The 13,827-nt window shown below is 40.5% G+C and overlaps 1 protein-coding gene across 5 annotated transcripts in view; it reads left to right on the forward strand.

Moving 5' to 3' along the window:
* LOC102690441 (polyamine-modulated factor 1-binding protein 1) overlaps positions 1-13,827 on the forward strand; it is a 150,729-nt gene that overhangs the window by 87,360 nt on the left and 49,542 nt on the right. For all 5 annotated transcript variants that reach the window (XM_015368202.2, XM_015368203.2, XM_015368204.2 and 2 more), the window contains 6 exons: positions 1,887-1,964; positions 3,638-3,721; positions 5,465-5,611; positions 6,897-6,980; positions 8,494-8,685; positions 10,017-10,079. In XM_015368202.2, coding sequence (XP_015223688.2) covers positions 1,887-1,964; positions 3,638-3,721; positions 5,465-5,611; positions 6,897-6,980; positions 8,494-8,685; positions 10,017-10,079 — 648 coding nt within the window. The remainder of the gene's footprint in view (positions 1-1,886; positions 1,965-3,637; positions 3,722-5,464; positions 5,612-6,896; positions 6,981-8,493; positions 8,686-10,016; positions 10,080-13,827) is intronic.

Below are 13,827 nucleotides of genomic sequence, written 5' to 3' on the forward strand. Positions count from 1 at the left end.
TGCCACCAGGGACCCTAGTCTGGGGATAAAACTAATCAAATTTGACTAAACCCATCTGGACTTAGAAACCAGATGCAGGCAGCCTGAAACCCTAAAAGCCTCTCTGTGAGGTCATTTCTCTTCCACAGGAAATAATTTCTAGGGGGTAACAGCACCTGCTCTGGGCCTCTTTAGATAGTGTCACCCTCCTGCCAGAGACCACATGTTTGAATAGTTTGTTTTATTGAACATCTTTGTTTAATTGTGAGGAATTAAGAAACTCTGTATCTGAAGATCTTACAGTATATTCTTTAACTAAATATAAGGACACTTACAAAAAAAGAGGAATAGCACCTTTTTATTTTTATATAGAATACCTATTAGTAGACTGAATACAATAGCCTTTTTAATTTTTTATTACCTCTTACACGAATTACACTATTGTAAATACAATAACAGGTTAGCTTCATTATATTAGAGCAAACTCTTCTTGATTAGTGAAATTAGGTGCTATTTTGCTTGTTTTTTCTTTCCACCTACAATTTAGTTCTGTCAATTGAGATGTATATTTTTCCTCTGGCTGGTAGCCCACAAGAACTTACCATGCATTTCACGTTGATGTTGGAGTGTGTTGCTATGGTGGTTGCTAAGGATTTAGTACAGAGTGACGTGAAAAGTCCAAATATTAAAGATGTCTTTCTGAAGCACTGTGGCACTGTGTGAGGTAGTTACTGTAGGATTCATGATTTTGAATGAATAGAAACGTAGTGTACAAATCCAGGAGAGGTTCATCAATTTTAATAATAGCAGCCTGAGAAGGATTGGGAGTTCAGCTAATTCTTCAGTTGTTGATTAGGTTGAAAACATTTGAATTTTGAAATTCTGCAGAAATTGAGTAGCTGGTCCTACATTGCACACATTTCTTATCCATGTCCAGTTGCAGTAAGAAGAATTGTAGCTGCATGGCATTCGTCTCTGTCTTCATTTCTCCCTGATTACCGCTACAGAAGGGACCATGTAGAGCAGTGTCAGAGCTATGGGCTAGCAGACAGTGCGTTCAGGTTGTTACAAACACGGCTGTTGTACCCTTGAGTGAGTTACCTTAGCCTGTTTGCCCCTGTCCACACAATTGTATAAATAGGGACTAGTAGTGCTGCGGTTAATGCCTGTGATGGAGCTGGCATGCCTTCCAGGCACACAAACCAGGTTGATTTCTGGCTCACTGTGCTGTTGAGGCACTAGAATGGACTTTTCCTTTTATTGTAACATACCTGCACAAGTATGGATGCAGTTCTATTGAAGGTCTACTGCTTTGTATTGCTTTGCGTATTAATGCAGTTTAATATTGTGATGATACTACTACTGATGTCTGATAAAATCTGAAACTTTTAGAATAATGAATAGTGAATTTCTGCAGTTCCATGAGTCACATTGCAAACATTGCGTATCAATCTAACACTTATATTTACACAAGGGAAAGATCAGAAAGCTTGTGTGGATAAAGGTTTAAGGAAGTCCCTTTCTGCACCTCTGTTAGAAAATGTTCATACTCTAAATACAAGAGTGTGCTAGCAGTTTACAGGTAGAGAACTGGTGGCTGTGTGACTGACACTTGTAATAGTGGGACTGTTGAGCAATTGTGACAGAGCCTGTGTAGTCTGTAAGGAGATGGGAAGAAAATATGAGGAAGTACACTTATGTTCATGCACAGACACGTCTTTCTTTTTTTTTTAAATAAAGGAACATTTATCAGTCCTTTGGTTCTATGTTACCAAGGATAAAAACTGAGAATCTTTGCTGGCTTATTTCTCATGCAGCCTTAATATGCCTGGCCAAAGTATTGCCTGTTTCCCCTTTATAAGCATGAAAGAGTAGTAATCGGGTGGATGGAACCATTCTCTTCTCAGGTGGGTGATGAGCAGGTCTCGTCAAGCCAGGACTTCCAGTCATCCCTGTGGAGAGGGACGGAGCTGCTGAAGACTGAGGTACACTCGGCCCTGAAGTGCCCACTCACTGAGACATGTATAGAAATTTTACTGTAAAAAGAATACCGTTCGACTGGTCCTGAATACACAGTGCCTAATGTTGCATTTTGATTGCAGCTGCACTGTCATCACAATGGAACGTTAAGAAATTTCCAGATAAACCACTGAAGGGTCCATAGTAGACGTATTTATATAACCTCACGAAAAAAGTGAAAATCTGAATTATAGGGGAACTGCAGTCCCAATTTCTCAGGCCGGTTATTAAATTTTGTTAACAAAATTAATTAAAATAGTCCAAATTTATTAAGCAAACTTTTAAAAAATTTCTAAATGCAGTGTAAAATCGTGAGCTTTGTGTAAGTACTGTTTGTTCGCCATGTTATTGGGGGCAGACAAGAAACCACAGTCTCAACATGTGATGTGAAAGCAGCGGCCCTTCCTGCTCACTAGTTGTAAGCAAATGAGAAATATGGTCTCCGAATAACATGAATTATTATGAGTGTATTGTAGTTGGTTGGCAGGTTACTCTTTTTTGCAATACTTAAAAGTATCTGAAAACATCATCTTGCATGTGTTGGTTTCATGAAAACATTTGTAATTTTAAAAAATATTTACAATAGTAGCAAGCTTTGCTTGGTCTGAAGCATGTTTACAGTGTACTAGGGCTGCTTTTGCGCCACTGGAAGCTCTGTTGCCTCGTTCTCTTTCTCAGACAACAACAGCAATATGGCGCTATGCATACAGTGCAACTCCATTTGATAAACGTCTGTTTTGTGATGTAAAATGAAGGTTGTACATGTTACCGTGTACTTGGCAGCTTCAATGTAGTTTGAAATGCACTCATAACTGCTGATTCATTATAACCCTGAAATGCAAAAATAGCATTGCACTTCCCCTTTTAATGATAGGAGAATTTCTTTCAAGAAATAAAAGCCATGCCAAAGTGAAGTGTTGGCTTACTAAAAGACTGACAAGTAGTTTTTATTTTGTCTAGTGTCCTTGTGGTTTAGGCCTATTTGGTTAAGATGTTACGAACTGGACAATATGAACAAGCTTTGTGTTGCAGGAGTTTTCTAATTATGACAAATACAGTCACAAAGACCAGACATTGCACATCCTGAAAAGCAGACAGTATAAAGTGAACTGTGGCTTGAGGACGGTTTTGGCCAAGGATGACTGGGAAATATGAGTACGCAATTATCATAAGACCTCTATTTTATGGGCGTGTGTATGCGCATATGTGTGTGCTTGCCTGCGTGCCTGCGTGTGTGACTGCATCAAGGCCTGTGATATTTAGCAAGGAGATCAATACAAGGCTAAATGGTAATGACCAGCTCCCAATTCAGCACTGAGGGCCTAGGGAAAATGAGACCTGCTTGTCCAGTCCCCCCCGTTCACCTCCAATGTTACAGCAGCAGCCATCACAGAATTGCAGGCAGGCTAGTTAGCTTTAAAAACCCGATCAATAACTTTAGTCTTGTCTCGCTAATTGCTTATTGGTTGACATTGGTGCCGGCTATGTAAGCACTTGGTTACTGTAGTGGTCTGTTTTGAATCTTAGTTTCTCTGTTTTTTATTCTCGTCTTATCTGTTTTTCTGTTCTGTTAATCTCCTTATTTTTCCACATTTGGGATACAAAAAAATACCACCCGGCTGCCCGAAATTGCACTCAGCTGTCGCATCGGGATGCTACGATCCAGAAGCTCCGCAGAGACGTTCTAGCGTCTCATCAGGCCCGGGATTCGCTGTGTGCTGAGGTAAGTCCAGAGGATAATCAGAGTATTCGTTAATAAAGACAGGAAAATTAACCACAGACTATTTGCTGTTTTCTATGCTGTTTGATCTCTGTGATATAAATGTTGCAATACATTTTGAAGTCTATTATTTTAAGCAGCTTATGATGTTACATAATTTCTACACTATGTACTGCTGTAAAACGTGTATTTTTTCCTATATACTGTATGTGAACATTTAGATATACATCAAATTAGTTTTGAAGGGGTAGCGTTCTATTGGTTTTATACAAAATGTACTTTTCATCTGAAATTATAATGGATGTTCAAGTCATTATTTTGCATCTGGAATTGATGTATTCCATTTTGCAGATCTTGTGATCGCTCACAACTCCCCAGATTTTAATGAAATATTGCTTAGTTTGGAGCTTGGGAGTTAAAACATAAACCTTTAATACTTGTCTAATATTTGGAATTTACTATGAACTTCTTTTGATAATGCGTTTTCTAAAAATAAAACCCCTTTCACTTCTACTGTTTAACATAAGAGCTGGTTTGGTTTTCCAATCTTCTTTTCAGTTGTAGTGTGCTAATGTCATGATTTAAATGAAGTATTGATCAGTTTAGGAGGGGAGAATACAGAGAGAGAGAGATTGTAAGAGAAAGAAAGAAAGCAGGGTTATCGATGTGGATCGCGCACAGAACGGGGGATTCTGAGCAAAAGGAGGAGCTGTTTTTTTAAAGAATAAAAAAAATCCGAAAATTATTTCTTTTAATTTTTTTTTTTAAAAAGCAGGAATTTAATGTTCGTCGTTCGCCAAGAGGGTCTCGGGCTGGGAATTCGATTGTTGTGCTTGTCAATGGAACACAATCAATGATGGAGGAAAAGGCAGAGAACCTTCAGCTGGGTCCTGCTTTCTAATGTCTTTTTTGGTGGATATGTGGGATTTTCTTCTCAATTTTCAGTGTCTTCATTTTATGAAGGGACAATGTTCTTAATTTCCTGGGCCTCCATCTTGCCTCTTTCTTCAGGCAGTAATGTGCCACTGTAGGTATGTAGGGCTGACCGTGGGGTGGACCAGCTTTTGGGGTCGGTCACTCCTCTCTGCGCTGTGCGTTAGTAAGTAAATGTGTTGTGTTAATCAGCACATTTTTTAAAACCTGTTGTTCTCTTAGACAAGAAGGCTTTTACAGTAATAAACGAAGGTCATTGTGCTTCATGGAGTAGACCAGTAGGTGTGGATTTTTTTATGTTATAGTGCAGTCTTTACTATATCATGGAACTGAACTTAATTCGTGGGGTTTTCTTTGGTCAGAATAAAATCTCCTGATTTGCTTCATGGTATTTAATACATATATTCTATAATAGAGCCAGATTGGTTCGGTTCTGTTTTGGTTTGGTGTCGATTCTTTTAAATTGTGAGGCTGTGTAGCCATAGTTACAAGCAATCAGGTGAAGGTTTCTAGGTTACCTTAGTATAAGTTGTAAGAGTGATAGAAAGGTGGGTTTGTTGTTTTGGCACACAGGTTTTGTAGAAGAGACTTTCTTTTTGTAGGCACATTTAGTTTTGAAAGCAGAAATCCAGTAGCTGATGGTTTACATGTCAGAATGAGGATGTAGGAGATGTCAGTGCAAACTGGATGGGTAAAGGCATGGCTGTTAGGTCCAGGGATGGGCTGGCAGTTTTCCTGAAGAGATGAAGGGGCTTTACATGGCGGATTGATTTTCTTTTCCTCTGCACTCTGGCGTGTCTTGTGGTTCGATAGTTGGACGTCCAGGAGCAGAGGATTTCTCAGCTGCAGAGGGAGCTGCAGAAGAGCCAGGCTGAGCTCCAGCAAGGACAGAGCCGTGCCCAGCAGCTGCACAGGGATTTGCACACAGCGGGGCAGCAAGGAGAGGAACTTCGCAGACAGGTATACTCGCAACTACAAGGCCCAGGCTTTTAGGGCCTTCATTCCTAACTTCATGCTTCGCACCCACAGCTGTTTGTATGTGTGTCTGAATTTGGGCGTGTTATTTAAACATATTGTTTGGCTGTATTCTTCCTGTTTATGCAATAATAGCAAAAGCCATGCTGGAAAAATACTATACAGCTTACGTACATTTAAGTCGGTCTTGTTAAGTTAGTCATTTAAAACTAGAATACACGTTAATACAAATACAAATGCCATTTCAAGCACAATCTGATTTAGTTCACGAACATGGACCATTTCTATTTTTAGATCTCTATGGCATGATTTATCTTTTTTTTTCCATTTCTTTAAAATGGTAGTTGCTCCATTTTAATACAATGTTATGTAGATATTTTAACTGGAGGAAATGAAATAGGTATGCTGTCTCTCTCTTGCAATTGGTGTTGAAGTCTGTTGATATCTGAACATTTTGATATAATTCACAGACATTAACAAAGTTGATAAAAGTAAGATGACTGTCCACGACAGGTGGAATCCATTTGCACATACGATGCCAGGATCATCGCATTATTAGCACATATTGACTCGGGGGCAGTATCCTAAGATTTCAGATCAAAGAAGATCCATGCTGAATAAACATGATCTACTCTGAGCTTCACGTGTTTTTTATCCAGCCACAGCGAGTCATGCATTTTACAGTGTCCATGAGTGCTGTGCTGCTCTTGCATTCCACAGACTGCCCAGTCCCTTGGCTTTCTGAACAAGCATGAACAAGGACTGCACTCTTTCTGAAAGCAGTTATGTAATTTAAAACAGCTCTACGAGTTATTGACTGTTAGTTGTTGTGAACTCTCAGCAAAGCAAAAAGAGGTATAATTTGTAGGACTGACGGGATGATAAGCTGCCAAGTTCACTTGCTAAGCAGTCATGGTAACAATTTCCTCCTTGCACCTGTCAGATTTGAAATTTTCAGAATTATAGCTAGGCAACATAAAACTGGAATCTTAAAAAATTTTAAAAGAAAAGGCTAAAAATTCAGCAGCAAAGTCCAAACCTGTGGTCCAGATGGATGTTATACAACCTGTTACAGTATATCCAAGATTTGTGAAGTATAATACATTTTAATTGTACTAATACAGCAGAGGTAATGTCTAGAGAGTCAGATGAAGTTTTATAACCTTAGCGTGTGTCAGAATTCAGTTTGCTGTTAGGGAAGAGTCTGTTAGCATTCGAGAGGAAGCCGAGATTAAAGTGGTCTGGGGCTCTCTGACTGTATCTCCTGCAGTTAGCTGAGGTGACCGGTCATCTGGAGCAGTTGAAGGAAGAGAACAACACTCTGAGGGGATGTAAGCTGGAGCTCAGTGATGAGGTAAGACAAGACGCACTGAGCCATGCTGCTTACGTCGTTATGGCGTTGGGAGTGTAGCAATAGTTGTTTTGTCTGGTCAAAAGATTAGTGCCTATTGCTCTGGAATAATTATAGGCTTTAGTGTTATCATTTTGTATGAGAAATTGCTGTAGCATCCTTTCAGATATTTCTGTTGCATACTTCAAATGAGAAAAAAATGGTATGATACAATCAATACCTGACAAAAAAGACCTTTTCTAATGTTTTTTCTCTTAATGTGTTCTAAAGATCTACTAAAAAGCATCACGCATTGTAATTGGACCAGGAATCTAAGTGCAAGTAAAGAAACCATTGACATGCACAGCACTGTGCTCACCTCAGTCATGCTCGCTGTGTGTATCTTGTCCTTTAAGTAATGCTGTGTTCACATTTGGACCATGTTTTTACATAAAATTTCCCCAGTGAGTCACACACTCCTTCCATTAGCTTGTGATCTTACACGGCTTTCCCTGGTGAGGTTACTGAGAAATTATATTTTGTGCCTTTCTGTGGATGACTGGAGGGCTTGTGATTGCACTCATTGGAAAGTATAAAGAAGCGTCCCTGGCCGCAGACTCTCAGACAGTGTTCCAGCAGTCTGGTGAGCTCATCCAATTCCCCTTCTGTCCACTTTCTAGTTTTCATCTTTGAAATAGCATTTGATAAAGCCAAAAACAGAACTTTATTATTGAGGTTGAGCTTGAAACAATTGGTCTGCATTTTAATAACTTGAGAACATGTGGCTGTTGGTTTAGTGTTGGTGACCAGTTAGTCAATTTGCTTTTGGCTACAGTTGACTACTTATTACCGGTTACCGGTATCTTATTTGGTACTCCATCACCCTGTCTTGCTTCCCTTGTAATGGTGAATTTGCCCTTTGTGATATATTGGACAAATGTCAAGAACAGTGCCAGTGGTTGTTTGGCAATGTTACTGGGTCTGTATCGCCCACATAAACCACTGCAGCCCTGTCATTGGAGAAGGAAGGTGAACACTTTCAGAGTGCTTTAGACTTTGGTTGTGTTGATCCAATAAGGCACACTGCGTGGCATGTGAGATATTATTACAGTATTGTTTAATTATGTTTTTTCCATTGTGTTTGTAATCCTGGTATGAAGTATCTGAGGCTCTGGCCACAGTTTAAGGTCTTGACAGTGAACAGGCAGCATGGTGCTACAAGAAAGGGAAGATTATTGGTGTTGCAACCTTATCTAAGAGCAATTGGAAATAAACAGTCCTCCTATAATATTAGTCAGTGCACAAATTGTTGTGAAATGATAAAACCGAATGTGCTGATTAATGTGAACTGTGCCGGAAATGTGAGGGTCTGCGCTATGCTGGTTGTGCTTCTACACCTAAATAAATCCTCATTTAAAAACTGCCACGCAGAAAGAACTGTCCTGTACAGCACTTGATATCTCTCGCACGTCGGGGGTTATGGGGTAAACTCGTCACGTACACCAACGTGCCTGTGCTCTGTGCCGCCGCCCTGCAGGTTGAAAGGCTGGCGGCCGCGGTGTGCTCTCTGCAGAGAGCTGCTGATGAGAGAGGGGCCTCGGAGGCTCTGGAGGCTGGGCGGCGCTGCCAGGGCTTGGAGAGCCAGCTTTCTGAGACCCGAGCCCAGCTCGCCCACTGCCAGGACAGAGCGCGAAGGCTGCAGGATGAAGCACGAGCTGCCTGCAAGAGGGTGAGGTGGCATTTTGCACCATTCTGTTGCCAGTAATGTATTCCATTAAACTTGTTTTCTGCTTCCACTCTCCAAGGCTTTATCACTCCCTGCCTCACAAAGCTGCCACAGAGCGTTCATGCCTCTGTAAATGAAATTAATCCGGATCGCTTTTTTTTTTCCTGTCTAGGAGCCCTGCAGGTAATAAAATTTAATTTCTTTGCCTTCTCTGCCTAGACCTCCTGTACAGTGTCTTCAATATCCCCTACACAATACACAGTGTCAGGTTGCCATTATTTTTCTCCTGCAGTAGAAATTAATCCCAAACATATTTTGCTTGAAATGAATGCGCATCACTTCGTGATGGAAATGAAGCTAGGTGGATCTAACTTTATTGTTATTATTAATGCGATTTTACTTTTACTTTAAATCTCACCGTATGTGTCACCTTTGTCGACATTCACCCCGGCACACCGCACTCTGATTTAATGATGCATACACCATGTCTGCAGTGTTTAATCTGAGCAGTGCTGGCTCAGGAGCAGATTACATGGGCCTCCTCCTCTGTGACATGATAGGAGTACCAAATAAGAGAGGAGCAGGTCTCCCTTCTCGCTTCCTCTGTGCGTTGATGTTACAAGGAAGAAGTAAAGGCCCCTGTTTTGAAGAAAAGGGCTTGATCCTGCATTTTCAGTAACTGGATGATTACTCTAATAATTAAAACTGTTAACGCTCTACCGTAGATCAGTTACTCTCCTTTACATAACTTCAAGTGTATAGTAGTCTGAAGAATATCTCAGTAGTCATACAAGAATGTTTTTGCAGATGTATGCAAAGCATTAAAATTGATCTAATAAGCCTCACAATTAATGCACATCATCCTTCTAAACCATTTTTCATACTGCCCATTTTTTCGTTAGTATCATTGTAAGGTACTTTTTGTTGTGATTTTGTTATTTTGTGTCCGGACTGTGAGTAACTCTTGTATTGTATTGTATGTATTGTACTATTATTATATAATTCGTTACACTGTGGCTGTGTTGTCTGTGTTAAGCTGCTGTTGCACTGCAATTTCCCTCACGGGATCAATAAAGTATCTATCATATTTAAAAATGGATTGTGTGTGTTTGAAACTTTTCAGACAGTTGTTAAATATTTGAAGGAAATTATATGATGAACGAGCAAATAAAACACTGAGGTATACTGAATCAGGGTTTTCATTTGGGACAGTGTGCATGTGCCTCCGTCATACTCTTAGCATCTTGAATACACCTGTGTGAGATGTGAAACACACTTATCTTTTACAAAACGACGGTCCCTCGTTCTAAATCTGTGTTTTTCTGCAATGACAGGCAGAGGAGAGAGAGGTCTTTTTCCAGGCTGAGGTGTCCAGTCTGAAGACTGACAGCAAAGAGGTAAAAGCTCCAGGCAGCTCCGCAGGCCGCACCCCCCCTGCCCTTCTGCTCTTCATACTGTACCTACTGCAGGACGCACTGCCCCCGTTACGCCCCCCTGCGGGCTCACTGCACACCTTTGCAGTGTTCCTACAAATCCCTCTAGCAGCGCTTCAGAACGAGTGTCGTCGCTGTGCGAAACCTCATCATTTTTTTGCCTATGAAGCTCAGTGCATCACTGTTGCATGCCGACAAAGGTACTCACACACATTTTCACCCAATAATAATATCTTTCAATTGCATCAGTGCCGCTGTTTAAGACATTAACCTGAGGCACCTACTGTGGTTTTCACGTTCAAGGAACAGTCATCGTGGCAACTAAGTTGTCAGGGTTTCTCTTGGTTGCAGTGTGGTTGTTGTGTAGTCTTCTAAGAAAAAAAATATTTCTTTAAAACTTTCCTTATGGCTAAACACTTTACCAAAAAACCTTTCTTTTAATATATCGTTTTTTCCATATTATCTACACACTGAGTTTTGACTGTGAAATGTACACTAGCTGTTCATTTTAAAAATGCTTTCATAACATTTGTCTTGCCGACCGAAAACGATGTTGACCAATATGTTAACCAGATGTGATGGGTGTGCACAGCCACACACAAGTTTTCACATAAGCACTCGACTGCTCTGAAGACAGAACAGAGAAGCCCAGAATAAAATGTGCCTTTTCCTCAGAGTCTACACCTGGGGTTAATTAGATAGGTCCTAGAGACCACAAGCTTAGGTGTAAATAATTGAGATTGTAGTAAAGCTAGAAATGACTTCACCCATAATGGGGAGATTTTGCCTGTGAGCTGTCAGTGCTAACGAACAGTATTGCACAATGCAGGGATGACAGCTAGGACCCTGCAAGGAGAGGTTGCTAGTAAAACAGTTGATTGAGAATAGAACAAAGTGAAAACCATAAACACACTGGACTGTGCTCTTTAATTTTGGTATCTCTGGAGAATTGGTTTCACTGTGCAGTGGAGTGAGTCACACTCAGCAGTCAGTGGTCTTCCTGAGACCGGAATTTAATTCACTGTGTGTGTGTGTGGATCCAGAAATGGGGGTGTCTTGCAAAGCACAGTCCTCTGATTGAAGAACCAGAACCCATAATAAAGAGGGCAGGATCATTTCATATCTCTTGGTTGAATTGTAGTTGGGGTGTAGAGGGGGCACTGTAAAGTGGTGAACAGCAAATTCTATTAATTCTGCAGAAGCCTCAGCAATTTTCAGTAATGTTTTTGTTTTTGGTAATGTATCAGCATGGCGGTGCGTGGTGTTGAATGCATATAAACGTTTCCTTCTGATGGATAGATATACAGCGCCGCGCCAAAGATCGGCAAGTTAAAGGGAGTCTCTCATTCCGCTCTGTCGCTTCTGGGAGCACCACTGATCTTACCGCATTTACGACAGCAAGATGAAGTGGCTGTCCGGTTAGAACATATTTGGTCCTATACCCTTTTTTTTTCCTTATTTTAAAGACATCTCATCGTCAATGTGTAATATTTTAATTGGCTTGGCACTTTGCAAAGATTGCATTATTTCCATCTAACTCGGACTGTTTTTTTAAGCAGCTCTATCTGAAATAATTTTAACTGTAGCCTATATATCTGCACATTTGCCACAGTGCTACACAGAATGCAGTTCTGTGTATGTATTAAAGTGTGAGTTAGTGTGCCTTATTATCATCAGTGCCTGCCTGTGTGCACATTGATATGTATGTGTGCTTAATTCTTAACCCCCCAGTGCTGGTCCCTTTTCTGTTTAAGAATAGCGGGTTTTTTTGGAGTGCATTAAAATTAAATTCGCTCTTGTTGTTGTGAAAAGAGGCACACGTTAAAAATAATTGGATGTGGGAGAGAACAAAGGGCTGGCTCCCCTTCCTTCCTTGCGCGCCCCGATGAGGCGTTAATACCAAGCCAGCCGCATTGTTCTGCTGTCTGCAGCCATCCCCCCAGCCAGACACTCAGCGCTGGATAAGTCACTTTTAATGTCTGATAATCAAGGTGAATTTTCAAAAAGCTGCCATTTTCAAATGATGGTGTATATATTATGTGGAGATGGGGGATAGGAAAGGGAGGGAGGGGGAAGGGGGGGCGGTTGGGTATGCGCTTGAGTTGCACACATGTACAGTGAAAGAGAGACACCCAATGGTAAACGGAGGCGCTGCAGGCAAGGAGTGTTGGCAGTCTGTGCTGCAAAGAGGAGTTATTGTCTTTTTGATATCACTCATGTACGGGAAACGCAGGGATATATCATTTTATGGAAGCAGATGTTTTCCAGGGGTCTGCTGTGCAACTGTAATCGCGTCTCATTTCCGTCTGTGTTTTCTTCTGTGCTAGTGCATACGGTATTGCGTTTGGTAGGGCCTGAGAATGGTGTTTGTGCTATGAAAGCGCTCGGTGGGTTCCGGTTTTCAGTAAAGGCAGCATTCCCTTCAGTGGCTCTGGAGGAACTGCGAAGAGCCAAAGCTTAACTGATATCACCAAAATGAAATGTGTTTTTTAATCATTTTTTGCCCCCCCCGGTATTTCTTAACAAACATTCAAACTACTGTACATCACCTATATCACCAATATTTAAAACTGCATCTTTGTCGTGGTCTTCTGGGGTCTGGTGGGGTGAGATGTGTTTTTAATTCAGCAACACTGTGCATTCCAGGTCTCTAGTTCTGCTTTCCATGTGATATTTCATAGTAGATACATAGGATGTGGTGACACAATAGGTGATTCTGTTAAATAATCGAATTGTGTAGATTGTTTATCTTGATCATTTGTAAGGATTTTGCTTCTAAATGTGTGTATTTTATCTTATTTTACAAACCTGCAGTTTATAGGTTATTTAACAATAGTTGCTTTTGTACTATGTAAGTTCTTTTGTGTGTGCAAGATCTTAAGTAATTCCTGTGCAAGGGAAATTTGGTCTTGATGTCCAGTATTTGACAGAAAATTACATTTTGATGTTTTTATTTCACTTACTATGCTGATGTCTTTTTAGGAAGAGGGTGGCATTAAATATCTGCATGACTTCTTGCTGCGATATAGTGACTTTTTTCTTCAGAGCTTTCGCTGTCATCAGGTCAAATACAGCAGCACACGTTTGCTGGCTAGCATGTCCCTGCACTGCTTTTGCCCGATATGTTATCTTGAGCTCTGCCCAACAGTGCTACATCAACTCTAATTATTTGAGTCTATTAATCCATTTCTTCAACAAAGGATTCATGTACTAGCCGACTCATTTTAGGGCCATTTCCACAACAACAAGGCTACTTAAAGTTTCCTTTTTACCTTGCTTCCAGAAAAAAACTGCCCATTCTTTAGATATGTGTTTGTGGTACCGAGAGTAAACATTAAGGCATTTTTCTTAAGTCTGCAGTTGAAAACTGAATATTTTTTGCAGTTAAAAGATTTTTTTGCATGTGTCTTGCTGTGCAGACTGATTTCAGTCTATGGCCAATGCTTTTATAATCTCCGGGTTCAGGTCTTTTGCTTCTGTTCTGTATGTTTTCAGCAGGGGTTTTAGATCGAACTGAAAAGTTTTGTCATCTGATGTTCTCCAGTGTATGGAAGACCTGCTGGCTGTGTTGTGGTTGTGTTTCACTGCCTCATCTGTGCTTTTCCTGATAACCTCATGATTTTTGGATGCCATGTATAATTTCCAGGTTTGTTTATCTTTGCAATCTTTTTCCTTTTATCTTATTATGGTAATCTTCTTCCACTCTGACATC

Source organism: Lepisosteus oculatus, chromosome 20 (assembly GCF_040954835.1).
Source record: "Lepisosteus oculatus isolate fLepOcu1 chromosome 20, fLepOcu1.hap2, whole genome shotgun sequence".
Classification (NCBI taxonomy): Eukaryota; Metazoa; Chordata; class Actinopteri; order Semionotiformes; family Lepisosteidae; genus Lepisosteus; species Lepisosteus oculatus.